The sequence below is a fragment of the Tiliqua scincoides genome, chromosome 8 (assembly GCF_035046505.1).
Source record: "Tiliqua scincoides isolate rTilSci1 chromosome 8, rTilSci1.hap2, whole genome shotgun sequence".
Lineage (NCBI taxonomy): Eukaryota > Metazoa > Chordata > Lepidosauria > Squamata > Scincidae > Tiliqua > Tiliqua scincoides.
In genome coordinates this window covers 16,189,342-16,211,135 of record NC_089828.1, presented here as the reverse complement: position 1 = coordinate 16,211,135, position 21,794 = coordinate 16,189,342, and the positions used below count along the sequence as shown (strand labels likewise).

The window sequence follows — 21,794 nt, the reverse complement described above, 5'->3', positions numbered from 1 at the left end:
CTTTTCCTACCAGCAGGCTCATTTAAACAGCTTGAATGTGCAGGTGTATTGACAGCAATTCCCCTGTAACCTAACCTAATCTTTATATGTACTGTACTCCCTTACCATTAATAATCCATCTGCAATAAAACTACAGATCAAAACATGGAATATAAAAAGATTAAAGAAGCTATTCTTGCATATTTTAAATATTCTCTGTAGTCTGTGAACAGGATTAACATCAGACTTCCAGTTCAAGACAACCTGGCACCTGAAACATTCCTGTACATGGAACTTGGCAGTATTGCAAAATCTTTGCATTCTTAATACTCTAGTAGACCATCAGCTAAGAAGCAGTGATCAATGCTTTGTAGGTTTTCAGAAGGTGTTTGGACATGACAGGTAAATATTGCATATAAAGCCTGAATATTATATAGCGCCTATAGAACGACACTTGGAAGAACCTGCTTTCCTGAAAGGCATCAAGAGTGTGCTTGGTGCTGGATAAACAATCTTCTTCTAGGCTAGGGGTGCCCAAACTTTTTGGCAGGAGGGCCACATCATCTCTCTGACACTGTGTCGGGGGCCGAATTAATTTACATTTCAAATTTGAATAAATTTACATAAATGAATATATTAGAGATGGAACTTATATAAATAAATGAAGGTCTTGCAATAGCTCAAGGCCTATAAAAGTCCTTGCACAAAGCAAGGCTAGCCTTTCCTTCACTGCCACTGCTGCATCACAGACGTGAAACAGCAAGCAGTGGAGGGAACACTTGTCCCACAGCTCATGCAAGAGGTCAAACAGTCATCTTCACACTGAGAGCAGATGCATCAGGCCAGCATGGGCTCCAGCAAGTCACCGGAGGGCCAGATGCTCAATGGAGACTGGGGGCTCCCCGCGGGCCAGATCGTGAGTTCCTGAGGGCCACAAGTGGCCCCCGGGCCAGTGTTTGGGCACCCCTGTTCTAGGTTGTTCTCAATTTGCCTGCTCCCATGTGAGCTGACCCAGATATCTGAGTGATATTGACTCCTTCCCTAGACTAAATTTGTTCTCCCAATAGCTCAACAATAAGTGTTGGGTTTTGCTTTGTTTTGTTTTATGTTTCACAGTTTAATGTTAAAATTGTTTTTAATGCTTTGTTTGATATTTTTCTTTTTACCTGTTGTGATACTTTGTACTTTATTATGGAGCTTTGTAAGCCGCCTTGGGCATTTGCTTCGGCACGGGAAAGGTGGGATATGAATTTCTCAAATAAAAAATAAATAATTGCAAAACACAGTTACTCTTCACTCTGAAAATTGTCATTAGGGTTCTCAAGTATTGTGGTAACAATTCAATTTTAGAGAAACACACTCCATAAATTCATCTTTCTCTAGTTACTAAGCAGTACTGTATCTCCCGTTGCCCCACATTCTGACTTGCGCACCACAAGCTGACCACACTTATTCTTTACAGGATACCCCCATAACACCAAAGCTAATCTCTTCCACTCAGGTACGTGCCTTACACTCCATTAAATCTTTTTTCTAGTCTCTTATTGCAGAGATCCGAGGCTTTTATGTTCATGCACTGGCAATGTTTCACTTTGCATTTGAATTTTAAATTGAAATCTGACAGTGCACACTTAGGAATAAGACTAAAACTGATCAGCATTTTCTCAATTTTGATTTGTACCATACCCTACCAAGCATCCACTAAGGCTGCTTCCACATATACTAAGAGAATCACCCCTACAACCCTGTGGATGGAGGTATTTTATGTCACTTTTACATAGATTTTTGAGAGTTTGTATATTTAATGGAATACGTGATAGTGTGCTTATGAATTGTTCATCAGAAACAAAAGGGGGGGATTACTCACCTGTACAGCCGATGTGTTTATAAAACCTATACTCTAAATGCAGCTGTGGGGCACGGGATTTTAATGGCTCCTATGAAACAAAGTGAAGAAACAACCAAATCAAACACAGTATGTGCTAAATTTTGAATTTCTTTAAAAGGAAAAAAAAACCTTATATAGCCTAGGACCAGCAAAAGGTTTAACTGCATTTGGAGAAGATTTACCATCACATGACTTGCCCATTGCCATTATCTAAACAAGCTGCGAGCCAGAAATAGGCAGAAGATATGGATGGAGGAATATAAACCAAACCAAAGCAATTAACCAATTTAGCAGAGGTTAAGCCAGGATCCCCATGACTATCACAGATGTTCTTCTCAGTGCAGAAAATCAGGCTCTGTTCACGAGAAGACAACTATCTAGTCAGATATTGGAGATCAGCATTCCAACTACATTGTCAGATATGACTATCCATAGTTAACATCAAGCATCTTTCAATAAACTTGACCTGGGTCATAAATCTGAACCACCACATATACACCACAACGTATTTGAATTATACAAAGAAAGTGAAAATTAAGTGCATGACCCATTAAGAAACTCTTGGCAGATTAGAAGAACTATCAAGAGCTTTCTAAACTTGTCTTTATAGGAGCATATCATTAATAGGTCTGGAATATGAAAGGATTCTGCAAGACAGCATACTGTGAGGATGAACAGGAAACAGCTGAGGACCAGTGGCGTCACTAGGGGGTGCGGGCCGCAGCGGGTGACGCGCCGGGGCGTGACACACCCTGGGGTGACACACTAAAATCGCAGCTTTAGGAGCTACACCGTCATACCATACACCGCTGGATGTGGAATGTCCAGCGGAGTGCAATGCAAAAAACTAGAGTGAAATTGCTCCTTTCATTCAAAAGTTATGGCCAAAAAACCAGAAAGAAAAAATGCATGGAGCCCTATGGAACGTGAAAATGAGCTGTATCGCAGGTTTACTTGTGAGTAGGCGTACTTGCCATAGTCTGTCGGAAAGGGCAGGCTGAGAGGAAACCAACAACACCAGAATGGTCCTGATCCAATGAGCGCAGCCCCACAAAAACACCCTAGAAGGTCCCTCCCTCCCAGCTGCGAGTCTGAGCCTGAAACAAAGCCACATGGCTGCGTTTACTCATGAGTAGGAAAACTTGCCTTAGTCCGTTGAAAAGGGCAGGCTGAGAGGACTCCAGGGACATCAGAATGGTCCTGATCCAATGACTGCAGCCCCCAAAACACCTGAGGACTTCCTTCCCTCCCAGCTGCAGTCTATTGAGCCCTATGGAAAGCAAAGCAGCCTCATGGTCGCATTTACTCATGAGTAGGCAGACGTGCCTTAGCTGGTGGTCAGGCCAGGCAAAGGGGAATGTGAGGACACCAGAATGGTCCCGATCCAATGGAGCTGGAGTGCAACAAATGCTCCACAATGCAGCCTTCCCCCCCCCCCCCACTTAAAAGGACAAAAAAAAGAGGCTTGAACTGGTAAGGGGAATGTTTTCTATTTTGCACTTGCAAAGCCAGGTGGGTCTTTATCTTGATATGCCTGAAATAGAAGAACTTTAAACTGGGCACTGGGAGGGCTGAAAATCTCACTGATTCTTTTTGGGGGGTTGTTATTGCAGGCAGACTACAGAGTAAGCTCCATTGACCACTATGGGACTTACTTCTGAGTAGACATGCATAGGCTTGAGCTCACAGGCTGCAATCCTACCCACACTTTCCTGAGAGTAAGCTTCGTTGACCACTATGGGACTTACTCCAGAGTAGACATGCATAGGATTGGCCTCACAGGCTGCAATCCTACCCACACTTTCCTGAGAGTAAGCCCTATTGACCACAATAGGACTTACTTCAGAGTAGATTCACTTGGTGTAACAGGACTGGCTCCCCCTTATTTAATTATTTCTTTTATTTTAATTTAATTATTTATAATTATTTATTTTAATGTGTTTGATGATGTCACTTCTGGCCATGACATCACTTCCAATGGGTCCTGGACAGATTATCATTCTAAAAAGTGGGTCCCAGTACTAAAAGTTGGAGAACTGCTGCAATAAGGTGTTAGTAAGTTGACAAAAGGGTGTGTGTGTGTGTGTGTGTGTGTGTGTGTGTGTGTGTGTGTGTGTGTGTGTGACTACAAGTTTTCAAAATCACTAAAATCAGAAATGGAGGAATAATACCAGCATGTTATAATTCAATCAATGCGTAATTTCATGCAGAATGCAATGAAACAAACCACATTGAAATATCTGTGTTCTAACAAAAGGTACAGCCAAAAAACCAGTGGGGGGCGGTGCAATGGCACATCACTACGCCCACCACCTGGGGCGTTGCCCCGCCCACTGCATGGGAGATGCGCAGGCCTCTTGCACTGGGTGACGTGAAACCTAGTGACGCCACTGCTGAGGACAGAGGTAAATGAAAACATTACACCATTTTGTTTAATATTCAGATATGTTTAACAACCGTAGAGCTGCTCACCAGTTTGATTGCCACATATTCGTTTGTGTAAAGATTTTTGCCTGCAAAAGAAAGAAGTTCTCAGCATCATAACTAGAACAGATTAAAAGCTTTTATAAAAAGTTATGCCAGTCTCCGGCATTATGATACAGGACAGAAAATAGAATGAAAAATGGCTTATTATACAATACTGTGCTCAATTTAAGCCAAATATATTACTGTTGGAAGTTAATAACTAATTGTCTGCAATTTACCTTACACTGTCTAATACCACCCATACTTTAAATACAAGATCAGAAAATGAGCGGCGACAATGATTCATCTCAAAATGAACAGACACAAAGTTATAGGCCTTCCTACAAATAATTTTATTTTCCTTCAATAATTTTTGAAACTTCAGCTTATCAAATCCTAATACTGAAAAGTAAGAGCACTGCTGTATTCAGAGAAAAATACAACCAAGAACACTTACAGACATTAGTGAAATCTGAATGTGCACTTGAAGATAAAACCTATATGACTAGGTCAGCTGCAATACCATTTTTATCCAGCACTAGATTTATATCATGTCTCGGGTTTTAGATTTAATTTTCTTCACAAGATTACTCAGACTTTGACATTTAGCTATTAAGGAATCTGAACACAAATTTCTATGTTCTTTAGTTAAGACAGGCCCCACCCGAAATAAAACCAAGACTAAATCTAACCAACCAGTTAGATTTAAACACCCACACCCTTCCCCAGCTAGAACAGACTACTATATCTTGCCAAGTACTGTGCCAATTAACTCAAAGCTCAACAGGCAATAAAGCAGTCAGAGAAAAGGTCATTCATGTTAAGACAAGAGACTGCTTCCCAAATCAGCAGCTGCAAATCTGCCCTTAGGTGTTTGTGGGGGAAGAGGAGAGTAAGGAGGCCTTAGGGAGGAAAAGAAAAGCTGTGAAACATAGCTCTGGGTTCACAGGAGGCTTAACCATGCTGCCTCCCTCCATCACATACTGTACTATAGAAACTGTTAATTCTTGCTACATTCCACTGCCACTTTCCATTCTGAAAATAAACAGCCACTTTGAGCAAAGCATAAGCAACCCTCCTACCCACCACTCCAAACTGAGCCCACTTAAGCAGAAGAAAATTACGCCCCGAACAGCAAATTAAAATATAAAGAGATCTTTGTTAAGACAAAGAGTCCTTCAATCCTGAAGTGTTTTTGAAGCATGCAATGCGATGTAAACTGCACTGTACTAACTTCACACTGTGTAAAATCTAGAGCAGTGGTTCTCACCCTTTTTAGCCTGGGACCCACTTCTGAGAATGACAATCTGTCTGTGGCCCACCGGAAGTGATGTCAGCAACCTGGAAGTGATGCCATAGCCAGAAATGACATCATCAAACAGGAAGTGACATCACTGTGGTGTCAGAGTCGGAAGTGATGTCATCAAGCAGGAAGTTCTTGCCTAGAAACTCAAACTGTAAATGACAAGAGACAGTATTCCAGCTCAGAAGTCTTCCAATTCTCCCTGCCCTCGCTACCATTGCTATCAAGCAAAAAACATCAAGCAAAAAATAAAACACCTGGAACAAAATATTTGTGTATTTACTACGGTTTTCATTTCTGTCTTTATTTACAAAATCTCAAGCTGCTTCTTGTATTGCACTTGAAGCTAACAAACATTGATGTGGCTATTGATCCTGTGCTCAGCATTAGTCAGAAACAAGTGCACCCTACTCATGCACCTCAATACAAGAAGCAGCTTGAGCTTTTGTAAATAAAGGAAATAAAAACAGTAGTATCCCCCTCAGAAGAAAGATAAGCAGGGATGCTTCCCTTCATCTCCCCCAAGCCTAAGCAGGTCTACTCAGAACTCACTCCCATTATTGGCAATGGGGCTTACTCCCAGGTAAGAGGAGACAGACTTGCAGCGTAAGAGAGAAGTAAGAAGTGGGGAAGGGTGCACATCAGAGAAGCGGCTGGGAGAGCAGCACTCTCCCTCGGTGCTCCCCCCCACATGCCAGGCAGAAAGGATCTCTGCCTACACTCTCCAGCCCAGTCCAGCTGCGGGGGGGGGGGGGGAGCTGCTCTGTCTTGCAAACCCAAGGCAGCCTGTCCCATTAAGGCAACCAAGCTGACAAAGGCTGGTGGGGAGAAGCCTGGCTGGCTCGTTCACATCTCTCCAAGTCCTTCTTTGCCTGCAATCCAAGCCTGCACTCTGTGATTGGCTCCCCTGAGGGAAGTCTCCAAGTACAGAGGGAGATCCAGCTGGAAGGCAGCAGCACGGTTTCTGGGGAAAAGCAGCACGCTGCTTTCTTTGCACGTGTGCAAGTCACTCTTAGTTATGTCTCAATGCCAGGAAGCTTAAAATGGCGACGCCCAGGCTTTGCCAACTTCCAAAATGGCGCCGCCTAGGTCTTTTGCCATCTTCCAAGATGGCTGCTGCCAGCTTCTCATGACCCACCAGATATTGGATCGCGACCCACAGTTTGAGAACCACTGATCTAGAGCATTATTTCTGTATTTCCAAGTACAATGAGAAGCTCCCGTCTGTAACCAGTTCAAACTGGAGTTCAGTGGTGGCATGTCTTTGAATTCCAGTTGCAAGGGAATGCCAGGAGAGAAGCATGCCTTTCTCTCCTGCTTATGGGTTTCCCAGAGGCAGCTAGTGAGACAATGTGGGAAGCAGGATGCTGGACTAGATTGGCCTTCTCCAGCAGGGAATTTCTTATGTTCATGGTTAGCTAATTTGCCAAAAGAATATCTTTGCAATGTTTTTATAGCTGGCAGTGCAATCCTAAGCATGAAATTCCACAGAATCCAATGGAGATTACTCCCAGTGTAAGTGCATTTAGGATCACAGCCTTAAGAGGAGTTAGGACAATTTCAAAGTAGATAAATAAAAGAGAATTATAAAAGTTTTCATAAGTTTTATTAGAGAAAACTAAATCTACAAAATGGTACCTTCCTCATTTTTAGAGAATTAGCCCCTTGGGAACATGAAAGTGTCTGGTTGCACACTAAAAGCCGCAGAGGTTAAAAAGTAAAATAGTTAATGAAATTGTACAAAGCACACACCTATAATGTTTAACACAGAAAGAGGCTCCAAATTAATATAAAATATGCAGAGCACTCACAATCAGAACACTAAGCAAGGTTAAAAAAAATCTACTTGCAAAAGGTATAATTTCAGTTTTAGTTGGATGAAAAGATTTACATTATAAGGAACTAAAAAGCTTATAAAAAGTTTAATTTTTACAAAAACCTGTACCAGGAGTCAAGAAAGTATGAGGCTGATCTTTTCCTGGAGGAGTATTCAAAACTTGTGCTTATGCTACTATTTTATTGGTGGTGCCACTTTGCGCAGCATGTTTTAGAAAGAGTGATACCTTGCATGAGCCACTTTGACCATGGCGAAGTGGGATAACAGAACAAAAGGCGTTCACTAGAAATGAAACTCAACAGCATCCCTAGCAGATCAGTTGCAGGAATAAACCATACTTAAACTTCAAAAATGGTCAAGGAAACTAATGGAACCACTGCATGCTATGAATAGGTAAGGCATTAATGACAACTTGAGTTAATATTTAAGCAGTATTTCTACCACAGATGTTAGCAGGGTTTGTGACATGCATCAGGGTCACCTCTGAATGAGTTTTAATTGTGTTCAAATCCAACACGCCAGATCAGGTGTATCTAAGAATTTTAGATGGAGCAGCCGCATGAAGTTACAGGACCAAAACCAATCAGTATATCAAATAACTCTGGGATGGTATCCAATTGCTGTAAAATAGCCTGAATTGTACTTATTATGTGAACAAACATACACAACTCAAGTAAAACTTTAACTTCTCTGTCCTAGAATAAATACTGCAGAACAGGTTACATCTTATATAGTATTCAAATACAGCAAATTAGATTCTGTACACTTAGTAGGCAAGCTAGAATAAGATTCTGGTTACTTTTCTGGGCTTGCTCATGAACACCGTTTCTTCAATCTGCTCTCTAGAAGACAAGAGATGACCACCCAAAACCACCGCAGATACTCGCCTATAAGTCGACCCCACAGATAAGTTGAGGGCAAGTTTTGAGCCAACAATCATGGAATTTTCTATGACCCTCAGGTAAGTCGGGGGTTAAACTTAGGGGGTGTCCGACTATAGTTTTGTCTGATTTTACCCCAGGCCAGATCCTGAAAAATAACCTTCCACTAATTGTTACCCAAGAACTGGGTAACAGTCTCTAATTTATTAAAAACACAGTAAAAGATACATTTTTATTCTCATTTAAATTGTGGTCTTCACCACCTTTTTGTAAACACTATCAGAGTAAGTGCACTGTAAACAACATACCAGTGGTTCCCAACCTGGTATTCATGTACTCCCAGGGACACTCAACAGGACCTTTAGGGGTACTTGAAAAAGAATGAAATAATGGCAGAAAAAGGCAGGTCGTGCTCCAGAATGCACGACCTGGAAGGGAGGTAGCTAGTTGGCTGTGAAAGCCCCACCAATAGCTAGTTTTTGGTCATCAATTCATGTAAGAACCAGTGATTGAAAACCAGCACACTAAAAAAGCTGAAACATAATATGGAAAGTGACCAATCACCCAGAATTTTTCAGCACACTTCTGGTGCAAAACAGTGCAAAGGCAGAGTCTTCTGTTTTTCAGACAGATGAAAAGAGAAAATATGTGATGAATACATGAAGTCTAGGCTTTCATATGGAGGAGATGAGGGCTTGTCTTACTAATTACAAACATTTTGCTAATAGGAAGGGTATAATTTATGGAAATGGGCTGCCAAGGGATATGCAAGTGAAAAAGGTTGAACCATGAATCAAATCTACCTTTAAGGTGTCTGGTGTGTTAAGCCAGAAGCTCTACATACAGCATATAACACATAACTGGGAGTGTGCAATTCAATTCACAGCAGAGAGATGCAGCTGCATATATTTGCAGCCCTTTTTACTCAGAAGTAGACCCACTGCTTTCCATGGGTGTTATTCTTAAGTAATGGTGCACTGAATTGTAGCCTGGGAAGGAGGGTCTCATCCTGGTGTTTCAAAAAACAGATCTGCTTTGCAAGCATTTGCAAAGCAGAGCTAGGCTGCAGCAGAAGGAAGGAGATTAAAAGGTTAACTTTGGCTGGAATTTCCCAGTTGCTGTAGAAACTAACTCTGCCCTGCCTGCTTGGTGCCTGCCTGCTGCTTGAGAAACTTGGGCCTAACTTTTCAGAGTTGAAAGGCTTTGCCCTCTCACTGACCCGGAGATAAGGTGAAGTGATAATTTAAGCTTGATTACTTGGCAAAAATTTCACTTACTATACATGAGTATCTACGGTAGGTTTTTTCATTGCCCTCCTTACTGGCTTGGCAAACTGTTTTCACAGACTGCCTCCTTGAGCAATATTAACTTCTCTTTACGAATTTTCATGATTTTGCTACAACAGCCTGGACTATCATAACATTCTGAAGCATAATCTACAGTCTTCATAGACTTTGAACTTTTGCCTTCCCCTTCAAAGCTAACATGGGCTAAATTATATCTGCAGATGCCCGGAGATCTGTGAAACTGAGATGTGGTCTGCTGAGCAAGTTTTGGCACCGCAGAATTTGTAGGCAAAGAAACTGAAGTTAAAGAGTAAAGCAGAGAGTAACTTCAAAGCTAAAAAACAAGCTTCTGAGCGAAGACCAAACAACGAATATAAGGTTGCCTTTTGTTTTGGGAGGAATTTAAAATGTTAAAGTAACAAAAGGTCTGAAATAATTAAGTTAATCATTTTATCAAAAGTCAAGGCACACATAGATGCCTCCTGATGAACTAAATTTTTGTTTTTAAAGAATACCTGTATTAAAAATATACATACTTACACCCTCTAGAGTCAGTCACAGTTTATACAACATTCATCAAGTACTTCACTACTATTGTGTTTGCTCTCAAAACCACCACGTACGGCAAGTCACGTTTATGATCATTTTGCCAATGCCCTTTATCCTCTTTTCCCACATTTATCAAATGACAATCAGCCCATGGTAAAGATGAAACTTGAAACGTGGTCTCCAATGTTTCTCTACCCATCTGATAATGTTGGCTTGAAGCAACTGAGATCCTGACCATTGCAGATGACCAGTCTAACAGTTATAGCTGCTCTGAAATTACCACGAAATGTAACAAAAGATTTCGTTATAGATTTTCAGATAGAGCTACATGTCTTCTTTCTGAACAGATAAACCATAGTTGAATACTTGAAGTAGGACTGTCACAGAAGAAAATATATTTTAGTAAATAAAATCTGCAAATGAATACAGTGGCTTTGAAGGAGCACTCTGTTAGGAGTTAACCATGTACGTATTGTAATAGGTACATGCTCAGGAGAGGCATTCCATCTCGTGTGACAGAGAATACCACATCTAAACAGTCACCAGCAGTTTCTGTTAAGTTCATAAGGTGAAAGAATGTCCCCAATTAATTGAACAATACATGTTTAAGTCACGTGATTAGTTGCAGCCCTTAACTATGAACCAGTGAAACTACTATGCTCTTACCTAACCTGAGCTCTCCGAAATTTCCACAGCCTATCTTCTTGCCAACTCTGAAATTGGGCCCAACCATGAGAACACCAGAGGCTGAACTGGAACTTGATGCTCGGGAACCATGCGTACTTCTTCCTGGATTTCCTTTTCCTGATCTTTGCCTTTCATCTTTCTCCCTAGTAAGATGGTCCATGATCTTAAAAGAAAAATATCTGCCAATAAGCAGGATTTGGAATGGGCACTTAGTCTTGAAGAGAGAAATATATATCCAGAAGAATCATTGGGTCAAACTATAAAATCATTTGGAGTTCTTTTGGCATCATATCCAGGTTATTCATATATTGCCACCAAACACAAAATGGGCAACTCCAGAGTCCTCCACGAGGTACTGGAAAATCTTACACAACCTACAGAAAAAAAAAGAGAGCAATAGTAAGTTCAAAATTCTATTTATAGAAGAACAAGCTGCTTCTTAAAATAGAACTCAATCATAGCTCTTTTGGAATGAACATTTTCAATGAACTGATCAGTTTCAACGCAATGCGATGTTTCATGCTACAGAAAGTTTAGAGAAATATACCACCACTTCTCACTCCCTGCCCTCTGTCCCACAATGATTATGGTTTCCATCTTTCTACAGTATCAATCTGCAACTGATAACACTTGGAAGCCCTTCTAGAAATGATGCAGTGGATCACCTGGGTGATATATAGTCCAGATAGGTGCCGTAACTTCATATCTAGTGACAAGAAAATGGTTGTTCTTATTAATGGTCTCAACAAATGTTGAAGAACCCAAGCCTGAACACATAACAAATGGAAATTCAAAATACTAGGTTTGATAGCAATAATTGCCATGTACACAAATGATACGCTGCACAAATCACATGCTAAAACATTGTCAGTTAATGCTCTGGAGCAGTGTTTCTCAAACTGTGAGGCAGGACCCACTAGGTGGGTTGGGAGCCCATTTCAGGTGAGTCCCCATTCATTTCAATATTTGATTTTTAATTTATTAGACTTGATGCTACCATGGTATGTGACTGCATTTGGGGAAATGTTACAGACCTGTACTTTTAACAAGCTACTATGTAAATTCTTTTAACAACGATAGTCAATGAAACTTACTCCTGGGTAAGTGTGGGTAGGATTGCAGCCTAGGATTGTTAAAAATTTTCCTGCTTAATGATGTCATTTCTGGTCACTACATCACTTCCGGTGGGTCCTGACAGATTCTCATTCTAAAAATGGGTCCCAGTGCTAAATGTGTGAGAGCCACTGTTCTGGAGAATTAGGATAAACACAGTCAAAAAGGTTGGATCTGGTCACATGCAGGACTGTGTATTTTACACATTACTCAGAAGATAGTATTAATTTTCTTATTGAAAATGTGGAGTACAGAATATTCTGACCGTTACAAAGTCAAAATTACTTCAAAAAAATAGGATTTTAATTGATCTAGCATTGTTGTACACCAGGGGTGCTCAATAGGTGGATCGCGATCTACCGGTAGATCGCGAGGCAAAATGAGTAGATCGCGGAGTGCCGACCCCCCTCTTCAGGTGCCTCTGGGAGGAAACGCTGGGAGTAAGGTCCATTGTACTCAAGGTCCATTACCCACTGCAAATGAGAAAGAATGTGCTGATCCCTGGAGAAGGGGAAAAATGCATCCCTTTAAAATCACAGTTTAAAAAACTGCTTTTCTTACTGTTGTAGAGAGACAGTCATGCAAGTGAGTACAGGTGTAACTCACTCATGGAAAAATCCATGGATTTTTCTATCTCAACATGATGAGAAGGGCTCTCTAAACCAGGGGTGCTCAATAGGTGGATCGCGATCTACCAGTAGATCGCGAGGCAAAATGAGTAGATCGCGGAGTGCCGACCCCCCCTTTAGGTGCCTCTGGGAGGAAACGCTGGGAGTAAGGTCCATTGCACTCAATGGGGCTTACTCCCAGGTAAGTGTGGCTAGGATTGCAGCCTCACAGCCTAATCCTAGGCATGTCTACTCAGGAGTAAGTCCTGTTATACTCAGTGGGGCTCAAGGTACACCAACATACATTGTACACATAAATGTTATATGTTATGATGGCGCGAACATTGTAAAAAAAACTCTGGTAGATCTCCGGGCCTTGCTGGGTTCCAAAGTAGCTCTCGAGCCAAAAAAGTGTGAGCACCCCTGTTGTACACGATCCAGAATTCAAAAAGACAGCAACACTGATGTAGCTACACATAAGCTAACAATGTTTTTAAATGACAGAAGGCAGGCCAAATATTTTCCACCCCCAAAAAACTGCAGTCATTTTTTAATACTTTACAGAAAGAAAAAAAGAGTCACCTTTAAATATCTCTCTCTTAGTGGCACAAGAAAGGAATCTTGACAGGCAATAGTGCTTTTAAATGTACTTTTAGGTGTTTGTAACTCATATGGAGCATCTTATTTATTGTCCAACACTTAAGAACTCTTAAATTTAGCTATACTTTGTAAACTTTTTCATTGAAAAGCAGGACATAAAACATTCTTAACTATTGCCTGTTTGGTATCAAGCTCCTGCAATGGGAAAGATTACATTTAAATTGTTCCTAAATAGAGACACTTTTTGTTTCAGAATGACACAGGGAGCTTGTTGACTTAATTCAGAGTGAACCTCACTGATACTGTACTGCTTATTTCTGTATTTCTGCTTATTACTGTACATAAGATTAAAAGCAAGTGGCTTAGAAGCAAGTGTTCAACAACAACAGTGGGCATATTTAAGCAGAATTCATTGTTCCCTGAGCTCCTTAATGCAGAAGCAAGAGAGTGTTGCTTCGACATTATGAAACTTCCCAGTCCTTTCCACATAAATAAATTAACAGATACTATACTACATGCAAGTTATAAATTCAGAGTTTCTATCAACCTACTTATCCTCTTATGGTACGAACATTTACGGGGCAATGACAGTGATTTGTCCAAAGAGCAACCAAGCAGTAGCCCACAAACTGCTAGAGGCTTATTCAATGGAATACACAATCTTCCCACCTTTTCTCTATTATAGTTATTAATTATAGTAAGCATTTTGTTTTATATATACAGTATACTCAGATTGCATGGACTCATACCCTTATCTTGCCAAAGCACTGCTCCATCAACCCTAGACTAGAATACCAATTTTCCCACACAGATTCCTGCACCTAGTAGCAGGATGCATGAGCCTGAACATGAGACTCTGCACATACTCATCATGAATTTCTTGCAGGGAAACGGTGGAAACACACACACACTTGAACAACTTTAAAATAGAGCTCATCCCAGTTCAGAGGGTTGGAGGAAAGACTAACAACATTTTGATTCAATCTAGAGACTAATCATCTTACTAAGCTACTGGCATTTGTCTGCATGTGGATGTTGCCACATATGAAGCAAAGGGTGGCTTTATGATCTCATTTCAAAAGGATTACTACATCTACCAATAACCTATAAAGAGTTCAACTACCAACTCTAAATAGTTCTCTGTCTAAGTAGTATGAATGAGCAAAATAATTCTATTGAATTGTTTTTGTTTATTGAACTTTGCTTTAAATGGTCTTTGCCATTTTAACCAGTTTTTTTTCTTATTATCTCATTATACAGGGGTACAACCTATGGTTGCACACTAAAAGTTTCATTACTACATGAACTATTTAGCAGAGAGACATGACAAAATTGCATATAGTAGACACCGGGGGACCACACATACTAGGAAGACTTAAGAATAAACAAAATGAACTCAGAAACGGTTTACTTCTTTGTAACTGTTCTCTCTGACTTTACCTTGATGTGGAAAGTTCTACCACCGTTATAAAGATTTGAAGAAAATCGGTTATTATTTTCTGTATTTGTCAACAGTAGCCGAAAGAGGCCATGTTCTATCCCTCAGATTACAACTTACTGTTAACCCAATTACTTGGACATACCTGGTTCAGAAAGTGTAGGTACAAGAGCATCTTGCTGTTTAACTCAACTAAAATCACATGTTCCAAGCTACATGTCTTCAGTAAAATCCAATTGGCTAGTTGGCGATGTAGGGGCGCATCACCTTAGAATGTGAAAGACTCATAGAACATAGCTGGCTGTGATAACATAATGCAGTTCAAGTGTATTCCTTGAGTCCACAGCCATGAGGAAGGTGAGTCAACTTGACATTGGATATTATGGTCACCTCTCCTCTTGCCAGTTAAAAATAGCAGGTAATAACGGAATACTGTGAATAATAACTATAGAATAATAAAGTTCATTTTTTTAAAAAACCCAAAATGATAATACAAAAACAGGCTGCCCAAATAGGCTTACAATAGAGGTTAAACACTGATCATTCTGTTTCTTTGAATCCACCTGTGCTGAAAGAGAATCCTACAAAAAGATTTTGTAGGATGAAAGGATTGACTCAGTCACTGTTCAACCTAGTACATACAGCCAACTCCTATTTCTGATTTTTTAGGAAGGGAACTCATTCAGTTCCTATTTGGACCATCCAATAGTATTAAAAGATAAAGACTAAAGTATTTTAAAATTGTTTGACCAGAAAGTCAAAGTTGTGCATACTTATTAATTTTCCTTGGAATCAAAATTATAACAGCTTAATAACATTAACTAATTAATAAAAGGATGAGAAGAAAATAGATTTATTGGGGCTGGAGAAATAACCTGAACCACAGTCATTCTTGCTACATCAGGTGCTGGGACTTTACACAATATCGCAAAATGCTCTAGTAGTGACAACCAAGGCTTCAAGAGGTAGCCAATAACAAGGCTTCTTAATACTCTGCATAAGCAGAACTATAATACTCTTTGGAAGCAGAACTGTACAATAGTGCTAAATCCAGTTTCTGGAAAATTTACTTTAATTCAAAGAGGTCTGGTCTAGAGGGTAGAGCCTCCATTTGCCTGAAGATAACATCCAAAGGTCGCCAGTTTGAGGCCACTGGCACTGTGAATGGCGAGACCTTGAAGCAGCTGACAAGCCGAGCTAAGTTATTCCACCTGCTCTTCGGTATGAGCGAAGAAGTGTCTTGGCCACCCTTCTAGTAAGAGATGAAGGAGCTGCTTTGTCAGCCTGTGTGGGAGGCAACTGGAGGCCAGAAGTGATACCAGACTAGAAAAGATCCATCTGAAATGTTGTGCAGTTATTGAAAGACAGAACCTTTCTTCAATTGTAAAAATCCCTACAGGGATTTAGAACAGCCTGCCTATGTAAACCGCCTTGAATTAAAGTCTGAGGAGAAAGCTGACAACCAAGAAAGGCAGTATATAATTACCTGTATGATGATGATGAATGGGAAAGTTGACTAACTTGAGGAAAATGAATTTGTAGACTCTGCAGCTGTAACAAAAGCAGACTGCAATGACATAATGGGGTAAAGAAAACCACACAGTATTTATTTGAAGATCTTAAGGCAACTGACTTTATTACAGTAAATTTGACTGTTCATTTTGTGACTAGATTGGTAACAAGCCTTCCTGATTAATGTTTTAAGTTCATTTAAAAAAGCCACTAGTGTAGCAGTACTTCTGTATGGCCCACAGAATGCATAACAGCTTGGAAATGAAATCATTGTGAGTACTGATGTTATATGTAAATCATATAGTTTACCTACTGCATTTTAACTGGTACATAAATATAAAAATATAAATAAACTTTGTATCAAGAATCTCAAATTTGTTGTTGTCAAAAGTACCACACAGCTTTTGTCCCCTACAATAACATTTATATAAATCTTTTCAGTAAAAGTAGTTAACAAAGAACTACAGAACTAAATAAATAAGGGCGCAAACCTAACCCCTTATGTCAGTGCTTTCCAGCACTGGCATAACAGTGTCAATGGGATGTGTGCTGCATCCTGCAGTTGGGTGGCAATCACGGAGGCCTTCTCAAAGTAAGGGAATGTTTGATCTCTTATCTCAGAGTTCCATTGCCCTTATGTCAGTGCTGGAAAGCAGTGCTGGAAAGCACTGACATAAGGGGTTAGGATTGTGCCCTAAATGGTTCCCTGTCCTGAAAGGACTTACAATCCAAGAAGATGCAGAAGAAACTGAAGCCAAAAAACCACTAGAAAAGATGATAACTTGGGGTGAATAGGGCAGTTGCTCTCCCCCATTAAATATAACAGCACCACTTTTAAAAGCGTCTGTCTGCTCAGTTAGCAAGGGTACCAAGTTAATATTATTCAACATTTATTATGGGTTAACATTACTCAATATAACAGTGTTTCTAAAACTGTGAGTCAGGACCCACTAGGTGGGTCGTGAGCCCATTTCAGATGGGTCCCCATTCATTTCAATATTTTATTTTTTATATATTAGAGTTCATGCTACCATGGTATGTGACTGCATTGGGGAAATGTACTTTTAACAAGCTACTATGTATATTCTTTTAACAATGATAGTAAATCGGACTTACTCCTAGGTAAGTGTGGGTAGTATTGCAACCTAGGAGTGTTAAAATTTTTCCTGCTTAATGATGTCACTTCTGGTCATGACATCACTTCCGGTGGGACCTGACAGATTCTCATTCTAAAAAGTAGGTCCCAGTGCTAAATGTGTGAGAACCACTGCAATATAAGATTGCCATTCTGGATAGATCAGTGATTTTCAACCTTTTTCATCTCGTGGCACACTGATAAGGTGCTAAAATTGTCAAGGCACACCATCAGGTTTTTGGCAACTGGCAAGGCACACCATACTGCCATTGGGGGGCTCACATCACATAATAAATGATCTTCCCCCAAATTCCTGTGGCACACCTGCAGACCACTCGCAGCACACTAGTTGAAAATGGCTGGGATAGATGTTTGAATTAATCCCAAATGCTTAAAAAAAAAAAAAAAAAGGTATCTACTACCATGACACATAATCAAACATGTAAGGCAAACATACTGAGTGTAAAAAGTGCCTGCAAGTGGTAGTACCACTTAGCTGACCATGCAATGGAAAGCTGTCAAAATTACTTGGGTTCAATCAGAAAAATGGGAGACTGAAGGGAAAAAAGTAAGTCTGCAAAGAGTATGGCAAGCTGAAATAAATTGGCCAGTCTTTAAAGTGCTACAGGACTATTACATTTTCTGCATCAAACTAACAGAGCTACTCCTCTGGAGCCTGAAGGAACCAGGTAGAAGAGGGCCAAGATGCCACCACTTCTTTGTATAAGCAAACAAGCACTGTGATCCAACACTACCAACCCACCATGCAGAGCAACGTCTGCATACATTTTGAATATATCTGCATAGTTTAGCTACCTATTTGCAGATCAGTCACCAGCAGAAGATGGTTGCCATGGAAGCACTTCACAGTTGTGCCCACGCATCAGTGCTGAGAAATTAAACAAGTAGGTGGCTACAGGAAGAGTTGAACTCTGATAGTACAAAGGGGCTGCAAGGAGATTACGTTGCCTGATTGGTGTAGCAAAACTTTATGGGCATGTGATAGAATAACTTAATACTTATGCTGGTTACATAAATTGTTATTCAAGTAATTAAAGGCAATATTAATCTGCCACGTGAAAACAGTTGTCCACCAACACCACATGCAACCTCATCCCACCCATGGCAGACATTACAGCATTCCTCATTTTATATTTCACAAAGAGCCTACAGTATATTATGCAGTACATAGACAGAAAAGGTAAACAAGACTTTGCCCACATATCTAAAACTCTGATAAGCAGCAAATGCGCAATCTTCATACTAAACATCTATTTTTAGTTGATTTTATGTTCTACACATTCCAAAAATGCTCAAGGCAGCTAACAGAAGACATCAAAACACAATACCTTGTAAAAAAAGTGTGCATCTACATGATTATCCAGAACAATGGGAAAACATAAGCACAGAAGTAAAATTTAAATCTATTCTGACCTCCAAAATTTTCCCAAATATTGAAATTGTATGGCTTCTGATAGTCTTAGAAAAGTTTCCCTAAGTAAACCATTTTTATTTTTTTTTAAAGGGTCATTTCAGAGAAGACTTTGCCAATTGGGCAAACAGGTACTTTTTGAAGTGATGCTCTTCTTATAATGAGCAGGGGAAAGTAACTGACCCTATTCAATGCAGCATGTCACCTTTGCGGCTGTTTGCTAGTGTCTCTTTTATATCTTTTATTCCAATTAATGATCCATTTTGGGACAGGGAACCATTTATTTTGAATTTGAATTTTTTTGTTTTTTAGTTGAAAAGCAGTATGCACAATACTCTTCTGCAATTTTCTCCTCCTACATGAAGGGGGGATTCTTTCAGCACAACTGCTGTTGCTGAACACAAGGTAAAGTTGGGCTTATATGGACAAACGTGTTTCCTTGGGTACGCAGAACCTGTTAGAGCTTTATAAATAAGCATTGTCACCTTGAATTGGGCCTAGAAGTTAATATGTAACTAATCATGGCACTGGCACTGCATCAATCTCCTGCTCCTCCCAGTTATCAGTCAGGAGTCTGCATTTTGCACTACCTGAATTACGGTTACAAAGCCATACATGATTATTGCAAAGACCTTTTGGTCCAGAAAGGGTCATAGCTTAATTTAATTGATAACTGAATTATTGGTAGAATATGCTCCTTGCCATAGATACCATCTAAAATTCAAAAGGCACCATGTATAGAAGCACTTCTGAACTATATCTGTTTGGGGAAAAGAAACACTGTAATCCCAGACGTCTTAATTGCATGCTTCTGGAAACAGTTTCAGGTTTATCTATTCACAATATTTCTACTCTGCTTTTCCCCTGCCTATTAAGAGAAGCCCAAGATGACTTACAATATTGTATTTCTTTTTCTACACAGCAGTAGGAACACAACACTTGATCCTAGCTGTAGTAAGGTTGTTAGTAATCAACTCAATGCATGGACATCTGAGATGTATTTTTTTTAAAATGTTATTTTAGATCGGTTTGGTTGATGACAATGCTAAATCTAGGTTCTTTGAGACAACCATGAAAAAGTTTGACAACATTTGATAACTTGAAGGCATATGCTGTGGAACAGGACATGTATCTATAATTTTTTTATACACATATATATATGCTATATATACAGGCTGTTTCCCAGTAAACTGTCTACATGCAAAATGTGAATGCATGCAGCCCCATAGTCTCAACCTTCAGTTTATAAAACCCTGCCAAACTTATTCACAATTCTCTCTTAGAGCTTAGATCTGGAGACAACAAGTGAAACAGTTTGAAAAACACAAACTTCGGGTTGCATTCCATATCTCTGCATAGATGAAGGTGGCCATAAAGTTAGGTTTACATCGGATAGAGATGGTCATGTTGCACTTCACAATGACTCTGAAATATCAGTTGTTATGGAATCTATCCAACCCACTTATTGAAGGTTCTTCAAACACACTATGGTGAAAGAGTCAAAGAGGTAACAATTTATGGAAATTTGCTTGCAAGTAATCCCACTGACATCAGTGGGACTTACTGGTCTACGACAGTGCCACACAAGTAATTTGCAAGTTTCTATATACACACACACACAACCTCCTCCAACAATACACAGCAAGTAGCCCAAAAACAAAATTAGTTTGACCCTGCCTAGCACTAATTCCCAAGAGCGAGTATCAAAGGCTTATTTATTCAATACATTTTAACCCCACCTTTCTCCCAGGTTGTGGGTGCCCAAGGCAGTTAACAAAATACGCAAATATACAATCAAAATATTAAAAAAGAACAATAAAACCATCAAAAGTAGCAATAAAGAGAGCAGCAGAAACCAACAGAGAAGCAATAACACAGCAAAATGTTATTAAGGCTACAATCCTATGCACACTTTCCTGGGAGTCCCACCGAACATAATAGGACTTACTATTGGGTAAACATGCATTGTGCTGTCAAATGTGCCAAGAAAGTCAAATTGTAGACCAACTGCCTCTGATCCAGGAGCGACATAAGTAAAAGCCAAAGAACTATATAATACTTGCATGTATTAGGAGAAAGGTTTTCAGTCCAAGTTGCAGTAATTTACAAGCCTATTATGTTTGATCAACACTAATGCATCTTACTCAGCAATTTTAAGAGCATTTAGTTACATTTCACTGAAATAAATGGGGCTTACAACCACATAAGAGCGCTTAATACCAGGCTGCCAGAATAGAGGCTACCAATATTTTATTTTTGCTTCTGTATGTTGGGCCTTGCTCTATTTTTGAAGTGCACAAGCACATGCAATAAATGGTAAACTACTGACCAACAGAAAATAGAATACATTTGTTGTATCAAATAGGAAGCAGCAGCAGACAGTACTGTTTCTGTAGAGTGACAGGACACACATACGGAGGGGAGGATTACATATAAGAAAGCAAAACATCCTCATGTAGTAGAGATGAAGTTTATTATACTATAGTATGAAATTTTATCATCATATTATTTATATTATATTTATATTAAATATTAAAAATAGAACCATTATTAAACTATTAGCTTGAAATTTAATGAACAATTACACCAAGGACAAGCCAGATTTTTTTCCATACCATTCAGTATATACAACTTTGTATACTACATTTAGAATCAAGTCAGATGCTCCTGAACTACAACAAACTAGCTGCTACAGTCCCAAAAATAAGTATTTTCTACCTTGTCTTAAAATTGTAGTGTTTCATCTGCACTAGAATAAGATAATGTGGAAGCAATGTGTTCCATTTAGGTTCTTTCCGGAACTTCTAAAATCTATTTTTATACTAACAATCTAAACCTACACATGGGCAGCAGATTCAGGAAGATTTCCTTCCAACTAAGCATGCTCAAAATTACAGATTAAAATCAGATCAAAAGCCACACTATTGTAAACATAATAAAAAGTCTGTAACTTACACTTTTCAGTATCATTGCATGTCATATGCCTATTACACCCACAATAACATATTGTATTGTGCATCTTGTATTGTACTCGACGTATTACAAAAAACAACCAACTATAGGCTAACACCACTTGACAT

The 21,794-nt window shown here is 39.6% G+C and overlaps 1 protein-coding gene across 5 annotated transcripts in view; it reads right to left on the bottom strand.

Moving 5' to 3' along the window:
- Window positions 1–21,794, bottom strand: part of CSNK1G1 (casein kinase 1 gamma 1) — a 50,075-nt gene that overhangs the window by 25,860 nt on the left and 2,421 nt on the right. For 4 of the 5 annotated variants that reach the window (XM_066634843.1, XM_066634846.1, XM_066634845.1 and 1 more), the window contains exons 3-5: window positions 10,856–11,250; window positions 4,340–4,380; window positions 1,847–1,916 (exon numbers count right to left, since the gene is read on the bottom strand). In XM_066634843.1, coding sequence (XP_066490940.1) covers window positions 1,847–1,916; window positions 4,340–4,380; window positions 10,856–11,036 — 292 coding nt within the window. In that variant the 5' untranslated portion in view covers window positions 11,037–11,250. Of the gene's footprint in view, window positions 1–1,145; window positions 1,227–1,846; window positions 1,917–4,339; window positions 4,381–10,855; window positions 11,251–21,794 lie in introns of those variants that run through there. The other variant, XM_066634847.1, reaches the window with a different exon arrangement.